Source organism: Nesoenas mayeri (genome assembly GCF_963082525.1).
Source record: "Nesoenas mayeri genome assembly, chromosome: 1".
Classification (NCBI taxonomy): domain Eukaryota; kingdom Metazoa; phylum Chordata; class Aves; order Columbiformes; family Columbidae; genus Nesoenas; species Nesoenas mayeri.
The window spans coordinates 72,565,070-72,574,828 of NC_137541.1; the positions used below are offsets into that span (position 1 = coordinate 72,565,070).

The 9,759-nt window shown below is 36.5% G+C and overlaps 1 protein-coding gene across 1 annotated transcript; it reads right to left on the reverse strand.

Annotated features, from left to right (window-relative positions):
• Positions 1-648: 648 nt before the first annotated feature.
• FAM118A (family with sequence similarity 118 member A) lies at positions 649-8,300 on the reverse strand. The gene is made up of 7 exons (XM_080349570.1): positions 8,245-8,300; positions 6,815-7,067; positions 5,351-5,572; positions 4,603-4,731; positions 3,598-3,883; positions 2,257-2,289; positions 649-871 (listed from the first exon to the last, which is right to left on the reverse strand). The coding sequence occupies exons 1-7, from the start codon at positions 8,289-8,291 to the stop codon at positions 771-773; spliced, it is 1,071 nt and encodes a 356-aa protein (XP_080205696.1). The 5' UTR covers positions 8,292-8,300; the 3' UTR covers positions 649-770.
• Positions 8,301-9,759: the final 1,459 nt, after the last annotated feature.

Genomic DNA, 9,759 nt, shown 5'->3' on the forward strand with positions numbered 1-9,759 from the left:
GATACTGACTGGTTTTAATTCTGCTGCATTAAGCTTATCCATTATCTGCTTGCTGAGATAACTAGCAGCATACTCTATGATTTAAACAACTGCTAAAATATTGCCATAGAAATACACTGCAAGTAGGTCTGTAAGCCCCCATGTATATATGGTATTTCCTTGCTCATACATTACTACAATGCTTTTCTCCCCATGTGATCTCATGCCTTAACAGACTGACAAATAATAACGAACATTCATGCTAAAAGGGTAAAATACATAGGTTATCATGATGCAGTTTCCATAAACATGAAACATTTCCTGTTCCTCACAGTATAGAGTTCTGAATCTGAAGCTTGCAAGCAGCCTTGTGCTGACAGACCCCTGAATACTTCAGCCTCCAGCAGCCTACCCACAGTTGAGCTGATGAGAAAATGAAAACCCCTTCATATTAAAGGCAACTAACAGTCACAGCTATACCAAAAGTCATTTCTGACAGATTAAAACATGACCTTTGTTGTGGCTCCACCTTGGTAGGAGCTGGGTCCAACTGGCTTGAAGCGCAGGAGAGAAAACTTGCATCTGCTTGTGAATGACCCTGCAGATACAGTGTTAATAGTATAGAAGTCCCTGGAGAGTGACTGGTATGACTCTCAAGCTAAGACACACAATTTCTATTCCGCTTAAAGCCGTGGAAATAACTTAGCTCAAAACTTTCTGTGCAGCAGATGTTAACACACCTACTGGTAAAAAGATTCTGGGTTGGGTTTTGCACCTTCTTTTTTTTTTCATTAAATAGTGGGTATACCATTATCTGATTGCTTGATTTTCTTAGGTGAGTCAGTGCCATTTTCTCCTAACTTCCTTTTAGCACAGTCCACACATGAAGTTCCTGTGGAGGGAGAAGGAAAAATTAAATTAAAAAAAAAAAAAAGTTGCTACATATTTGTACTTTGTACACTTTTTGTTACAAGCACCAAATATTAAGATAAACACAATACTGTTCCACTGAGGTTCTTGCATTTGGATTCTGACCTGTAACACTAACCCTGCTGAAAGTCTGCACCAGTTCAGTGATCTCGAGCTCTTCCCCAAGTAAAACAGGAAGTAGAGAATTATACAGCTGCCTCTTAAAAAAATAATTCTTGATTTTGTGTGATGATAATGCCTGTGGAGTTTACAGGTCAGAAGCTTATTTTAAAAGTTTGGAAAAATCCTGGTATGAGCTACTGTTGAAAGAATAAAGAGAATCACTGAACAACAAAAATGAACTGAAGGGAAATTCCTTGAAAATCAGGATATCTGTTACTTAAAACTCTAGATACTTTTTTTTTTAGGGTATTACAAATCTGTGTTAAGTAACAGGGTTTTTTTTTCTTGGTATGCATTCCAAAATGCAAGTAAATGGCTGCTAAAATTACTTGAGGGTGCTAATAAATTATTAAAGGAGCTTTATTTTAAGTAGAACTAGAATAAATTCTACTCAAGTGTTTTGTTTCTTCTCCACTGATGCATGATTTTACTTTACTTTAAAAAGAAAGGAAAAATTATGACTCATCTGAAAGACACATAAGCTTAAAGTCTAATTGGAATTACAAAACTAATCTCTGACTTTACATCTGCCCACAAGTCTCTTGGACCTTGTCTACTATTTGATGGTGAAAAAGTGTTGTTTTTTTTTCAGTCTAGCTCCTGCAAGGCCAAAGACCCTTATTTGCAACAATGAAATGATACTTGTGTACATTTTGATATTATTTGCAGCAGCAGCACAGGTATCTTAGAAGTACAATCTAAGTTGCAGTCTTGTTTCAAAGAGAAATTGTGCTATTTTATACCATAAATTTGAATGTATTAGTGCTCTGCTTATTCACAGCAGTATCACAAAGATGCCTGAACAACACTTAGCCAAAAAGGAGTCTTCAGTACTACATACGCTTGAGATTCACGCTTCTAACCTTTCTAAGGATGTAATGCAAAAAAGCCAAAACATCATGGATGTCAATATTATCTTAGAACACTCTGACTAGCATTAATAATTTTTATATTTTCCAGAGGTTTTCCATTCTATCATTTGTCATTTTTTTGACAGCTGAAAGTCAGCAGTTATCTGCTAACAGGTAAAAAAAAAAATAAGAGAGTAGAAAGAGAATCTGTTAAACAGACTTTCAGAGCTAAATCAAAGCACTGCACAATAATCATTTAATTACTTTGTAAATAAGGGACTTAGTTTTATCTCTTTAATAGATTATGGAACTTCCTGTGAAAATAAGAACTTACCCAGCAACGTTGTGCTGTCCACTCGATCAGCATCTGGAGAAGTATAAGAGAAGCAACAGTACAAATGAGCATCCAATAAGTTCTTATACTTTTATGCAACATCCCAAAACAGCAAGGTTGTATTCAGAATCACAGGATGGTTTGGGTTAGAAGTGACCTTAAAGATTATCTAGTCCAACCCCCCTGCCATAGGCAGGGACACCTTCCACTACACCAGGTTGCTCCAAGCCCCATCCAACCTGGCCTTGAACATTCCAGGGATAGGGCATCCACAGCAGCTCTGGGCAGCCTGTTCCAGTGCCTCACCATTCTCCTAGTTAAGAATTGCCTCCTTGTATCTAATCTAAATCTCCTCTCTTTTAGTTTAAAACCATTGCACCTTGTCCTATGGCTACAGGCCCTACTAAAACTTTGTCCCCATCTTTCTTATAAGCCACCTTTACTACTGAAAGGTCACAATAAGGTCTCTCCAGAGTTTTCTCCAAGCTGAACAACCCCAACTCTCTCAGCCTGTCTTCATAGGAGAGGTACTCCAGCCCTTTGATCATCTTCGTGGCCCTCCTCTGGTCTTGCTCCAACAGGTCCCTGGCCACCTTATGTTGAGGGTCCCAGAGCTGGACACAGTACTCCAGGTGGGGTCTCACAAGAGCAGAGTAGGGAAGAGAATCACCTCCCTTGACCTGCTGGTCACACTTTTTTTGATGCAGACCAGGACACTGTTGGCCTTCTGGGCTGCAAGCACACATTGTCGGGTCATGTTCAACCAACACCCACAAGTCCTTCTCCTTAGAGTTCTTTCCCATTTTAGCATTAAACACCCTCTACAGAATGTCATTCAGTGTCACAAATAGCCTCTTCTATCTGATTGTCATAAAACATCATCCTCACGCTCAAGTATTCTCCCCATTCACTCTGTGTTAAGTCAAACACTACTGGGTGTAGTGATTTAATGTCCCATTCTGTGCTTAATCAGATACTGTGGCTTAACAGCTTATCGCACCAGTTAATTCCTTCAACTCTTTTAGTATCTTTTACTGACATGTCATATTTCATATAATGTACTGTAGCAGTTCAAGCCAAAAGAATACACAAAGTAAACATCTTAACCAAATGCAAACAAAAAGAAAAATTCAGAATTAAAGATTAAATTTGCAAGAATCCACAGAGCTTACTTAAAGAAGTTTGGGTTCAATTTTGTCACATGTTCCAACTCCACATGCCATTCATAAGGAAAGATGCGGCACAGGCGAGGTCAACACCTCAGACCAACTGCTGACTATCCAGACACGGCATCCCACTACATACCTACTCAAAATTTTCTTACTAAAGAGGATACATTACCTGGACTTCTCTGCTTGCAGATTTGAGCAGTCAGATCTTGTACGTACTCTGGGAATTGTTTAAAGCAGTCCCCATAAGACACTACTTTTATTCCGTGCAGCAGCATATCTGCCTGGAGCTTAAAAAAGTGGTCTTTGTTTTCTTTCAGCACCAACATATAATGTTCTAAATCCACTTTATTCTTTACAGTATATAGAAAAAGAGCTTGGAATATCTGATCACGCAGAGTCTCGCCACAGCCCAAAAACAAAAAAGACTTGGTTCGATACAAATTTTGAAGAACCTCCTGTTAAGAAATATAAACACACAAGAGCTATATTTACTTAAGTAGTTAAAAGCCCCAGGTAAAAACTTTTAAAATATGTCAGACTTTAAAGGAGAAGCAGAGCAGACATTAAAATGGAACTGAATTAAGCATATGTTTTAGGATTGGGGTAAACTGACATTTCATTAGCACTGTTTCTACAAAAAAAAAAAATTACATTCGAAGATCAAAGTTACCATACAAAGTTAAGTACACATGTAAATATTGCCAGTAATGGAATTTTAAGTTGAAGTAATTACGATGACAGAATATTAGGCTTCCATTAGCTCAATCTATAAATAAGGAAAATTAACTTGAACAAAATACCTAAGATACCACATTAAGTCCAGGATCCAGAACTGGTAACAGCTTAAGCCCCTGAAAATGAATCCAGGTAATCAGATGCTGATGAATCCTTGTATTGGTATCTAACATTCTGGTGCTAATGTTCTTTCATGAGATAAATACAAAGAACTCCAAAATTACTATATACAGCTGATGGTTTAGACCGTGATTTAAACCGAAGCAGTATACAAGAACACGCATTGCCCTAACTGGTTTTCTGAATAATACTGCCACTTTCCTGGATCCAAATCATTTAATCTATATGATTTGACAAACCCCTAGCCGTAATGTGTATGCAGTGATTACAATAAAATAGTTTCGCAAAACATAGTAAAAATTTTGAAGACCACACAAACCATAACTTCAGGATCTTGAGTAACATCTTTATATCCGGAGGGATCCAGCACCATTCCACAGGGATCTGTATATAAGCCATGAATATGAAGAACTCCGTATTTTATATGCCCTCTCGCCCACTGAAGAACCTGAAGCAAATCATGCAATTTACCTTCTTTTGTTATACTATCATAAGCTATAACTAAGATTTTTCAAAAATATAGAGCTCCCCTAACTTATAAGACTACTTTAAGCAGAAATAACATATTTTGCACTTTTCTACAGCAAAATATTTTTTTAATTACTAATTACACAGCTTGCTTAAAATTGCAACAAAGAAATGATTGCTGATACTAAAGATATCTCTGGCTTTTTGGTCTAAACAAGCATTCATCAAAAAGCAAGTTCCAGCAACGCCGACAGAAAAAATATGAACGACAAATTAACTACCAGCTTGGTGAAATCATATTTGTGATTGTAACAGTTACTTCATGTAAGTTAAAGTTTGTGAGTTTTTACCAGGGAGTAAGGGGGAATTGGCTAATAAATTTGTCATTGAAATCTTGCTTGGTAACCGCTACCAGATTATTCAGAACAAAAAGATACAGAAAATAAATGTCTGCGCATCTGCTGTTAGCTTACAGACATGCTTTACCAATTAGGAAGTTTTAGCCTTGACTGTCTTTGAACAGGAAACCATCTTTCAATCAAGCTTACAAGCTGTCTTCTCTTACAATACATCTAAAACTTTTACTGCTCTCATCATACCTTATCCTTATCTTTCAAGTCTAGAGATTCCATAGGTTTACCCTGTTGCTGACCAAAAATTTCAAGTAAATTATCATAGTTTGTAGTCAGAACCATTGTGCCTCTCTCCATGAGTCTCAGGATTGATTGCAGAACAACAGGATTCTGAATGTGTTGCTCTAAGTTATCAAACACCTCCATTAAGCAGTCCTGGAAGAAGTTGGGCTTCGTATCCCCAGTACGCTGAAGGGAGAAAAAGATAAACACTTCATAAGGACCATGTGTACCATTATAAATGCCTCCAACAGAAAACCCATGTCGTTTCTCTACTTAATGCCAAAGCACTTCTTTAAAAGAGGGCTTGCTTAGTGTCCCAAGTATAAAGGTACAAAAGGTACAAAACCATTAAAAAAAATCTCAAATTGTTCTGATGCTCTTGCCTCCACTCAGAATAATAGTCTAGTTTTCTCAAGGAAGCTTGTAATAAAGGCACAACAAAACTATTTTGCTACAGTTAAATGCTCACTCATCACTTCTAAACAAACATCAAGGTAGTCCTTCCTAAAAAAGCAGGCTGTATTTGCCCTGAGCATCTGTTGAGACAGACAGGAACATGCAACAATTGTATAAAATACACAGGCTTCCTATTCATTAAATTGTATTACACACAGAACAAATGTCTGTTAATAAGCCAAATATAGTTACTGGCCTAACTACGTGGAAACGGCACCTTTCTCAGAATGCTTTTACTGTTTTGAAGATCAGTTAGTATACTAAAATTAGCATTCCCTGGATTCAGAGTCTGGGATATACCATTAGTGGGCAATTTTTTTTCCTACCTGGTTGAGAAAAATGTACTCATCATTAAATCTGCTGCAAAGCCTAACCATACATGCAGACTCCTCCCAAAAGAGATAGGTTGTTATTACTACAGTTTGCCTGTAGAAAAGCTCACTCACCACATGTTTGAAAATACTCAGCACATCCTACAACTGAGCTGTATATATGTCACCCTAATTTTTTCAACTAGAAGATTTGGCAAACCTAAAACCACAATCTGAAAATCTCTGGAACCTAAAAATGAATGGCTGAGGAACAGGGTATGTATGAAGTGTCTTCAGTGAAGTGTGAACTACAGCAGTGATTATGTTTGTGTGATCTAAGGCTATCAGTAGGGTCAAGGTCTACCTGCATTTTCAGGGTTTTAGCCAGCAGAGCTATAAATTCCTCTTTCCATTTCAAGAAACATTATGGAGAATATTGAATGGTCAGGATTCTTGCTTGCATTAGTTAAGACAAAAACTAACACTAAAAACTAAGGATTTATTAGCCTCTTCAAAAGATACAGTGTACTACATGATTACCATGAAAAATTTCATTTTTACCCAAAAAATTTCAACTTTTCAAAAGCTGAAAAGAATTTTTCTTAATGACAAAATAAAAGTATGTAATAATTTTAGAAATCGATATTATAAACATACTTACTGGTGACATTTTTCTGATGAGATCATGTGCAACCACAAGCAGGTCTCTATCTTTGATTACTTTTTTACGAAATTCAGCAACATCTCCCGGATGAAGCACCTCCAGCTGTTCAGCTGCTTCAATTACAGCCTCGATGCAGCCCCTCCAGGAGCACAGCGCTGGGATTCCTGGTGCTACTGCAGCACTTACTCCCGTTCCAATTACAAGAAGGAGGTCCCGAGGCTGCTTTCTTATTAGACTTTTTAAGAATTTTCTTTCAAAAAAAACAAACCAAAAATTTTCATATTTTTAACTGTGCATTTTCTAACTTGTCTGAAGATCTCATGACTGACTCAAGAAGTCCATAAGAACAAACAGAGTTCTCAATTTCTATGCAGAAGAATGGCATTGGCAGCAGTTCACAGACTTCCCCAAACAGACAATTTACTTTAAGACTTTTTACACAAGTAAGCTTGCATAATTAATTTAAGCCAAAAAATGGCAACAACTTCAAATCACTAATGTCTTTAAGATCTAAACTGACAATTACCGATTTTCAGTCCACTGAGCTAACCATTTCAAACAAAATCTTGAAAAAGTGGTCAAAGGGCTATCCAATTATTTACTTAACACATGTCTGATAGAAAGTAGGTAGACCTATTTCAAAGGGACGAGTCACAATATTTCAAAGAAACAAATTTCTGGGTTTTTTTCTGGGAAAAAATAAGCAGTATCTTTTCTCCTCACTTTAGGATACATGAACATAAGAACACTAATGCTTGTTCAGATCAAGGGTTCATCTAGCCCACAGTTCAGATGTTACTAACCACAGATGACTCTCAAAGGCATATTTGGTTCTATGTCAGTATTCACTACGCAAGCCAGCACAAGACATTGTCGAGAAAGTCTGGCTTTCACAATTACTTTGCAAAGAAATGAAAATGCATTTAAACCATATGGTGAAATCACTGTATACAAACAAGGATTTCACTAATACAGAACCTTAGAATTCTCTGCACTTTCAAAACGACCTTCACAGATTTCTCATTCCTGTTAATTTGGCAATGTGGACATTTAACACCTCTTATTTCACAATCTTCTGAAACTATCTAGCTAAAGCTACAACGTTTAACTTGAAATGGCCTCAGACAAAGCAATTAATAAACACATAGATAAGGTTGCTAGCTAATGCCCACAAAGAATATGTTGCTGACTATCTCCATGCCTTCCTGCTACATTCAGCACAAACTGTTTCCTCTCAACGTGCATATTACTTACTCCTTACGAACAGCTTAACTGAGTTTGAAGCACACAGTGGAAAAACAGGTTTCTGTGATAATTTCAAGTTTTCTAGCATGATGTTCCCGTATCCAATTTTCAGCAATGTATTTCCACTGTGTTTTCAGATTTTCATTAAGAGACAGTTCTGTATAAACTTTGCAACAAGCTACCTGGATTTCTGCTCACTTCTAGTTGTTGACTGTTCTGATGAATCCATCTCTGAGCCCTAAGTAAAACAAAAAGTAAAATTATTCTTAATGCTTCTATCTTTAAAAAAGTCAAAATTAAAACCAGAAGTATTACTATTAGCATTTTCTATTTATTCTTAACAAGTGTTTTAAAATCAAGACTCTGTCACATCCCAGGTAAACAACGCACTGACAGAAACAAAGCTGACAAAGTAGGAGTGTGAAAACCTGCTACAACTCCATTTAAACTCTGTCAACTGATATTGTGAAGCTAACAGAGATAAGGCTACTCATGCAGCTGAAAAATACCTGTGTCTAAATTTAAGATAAAATTTAGCATACTCACTAAAATGTTAAATCAAGTAAATGAATGCATTTCTTGAATTTTTTTTTTCATAATCATCAGTTGACTCAACCAAGTTTGTGGAAACTGGACTTCTGCAACACATAATAATCATGAGAGGCCCTCCACCAGCCACATGACTACCAGACCATATAACATTCAGCATTTTTTTCTCAGCAAGTATTTAAAATATGAATTTATTTCTGTATCATCTATATTATCACTTGAACTGACATCCTGCTCAGTTGAGGTCACTGTCCTAGAATTGTCAGACAACTTGTCTGAATTTGTCTTTTTTTTTTTTTGTCTCTTCCTTCTAACACTTTTGCATCATTACTGTTTGCCATACATATTTCCAAAATTTGAATAAAGGAATACCAGGAATTCATTTTTTGTACAATTTCATCAGATTCTGACATGTGAGCCAGAAAGCTGCACTTTTTAGACAATATAAACCAAGGGAAAAAAAAACCAAAACCACACAACCTAAAAGGATTATACTTTCAAAAATCACACAAATCTTACATTATAGAGCACCACAGGATCCCTCTGTACTGGTAAGTCTATGTCTACAGCTGTTTTCTACATACTAATAAAGAGATGAAAAAGATTTACATTCTTGACAGAAAAATATTTTTTCCCCAAACCAAGCTAATATGCAAAATAAAACATTTAACATGACATAAAAAAAAAAATCCCTTTACAAAACCAATTTTGCACAGGAATCTGAAAGAAATGCACTTTGGGCTATCGGACACCTCTGGTATGGTGTACAGCGTATCCACCTCATATGGTAGCTACATACAGAGGTTTTAGAGCACTGTGTGTTCTTAAGAGCTCAGTTCAGCCTAAAACAAGTACTTCATTTTTATTATCATAAACTAAATTACACATTCCTAAGGCTCGAATATTGTAGACATGACACAAATAGACAGAATACACATTACCAAAAGACAAGTTCATAATTTACCAGGAGACTAATTAAAAGCGTAAAGCCAATTAGCAACTCCTATTTCTATTGTACAGCTAGCTTAACCATGCAAGGTATCTAAGTAAAGTATAAAGGTGGAAGCTAAAATCCTCACTGCAAAACCCTGTCAGTTGTCATCTTGTGTGCCCTGTTCATGTTAACAGACCCAGGAGAAACAGAATTA

Coding starts and splice junctions, on each gene's coding strand:
- FAM118A (XM_080349570.1), bottom strand. CDS start 8,291: ATGGATTCATCAGAACAGTCAACAACTAGAAGTGAGCAGAAATCCAG. Junction 5,573..6,814: donor TCATCAGAAAAATGTCACCA/GTAAGTATGTTT, acceptor TTCTCCCTTCAG/CGTACTGGGGATACGAAGCC. Junction 2,290..3,597: donor CTGCAAGCAGAGAAGTCCAG/GTAATGTATCCT, acceptor ATACTTCTCCAG/ATGCTGATCGAGTGGACAGC.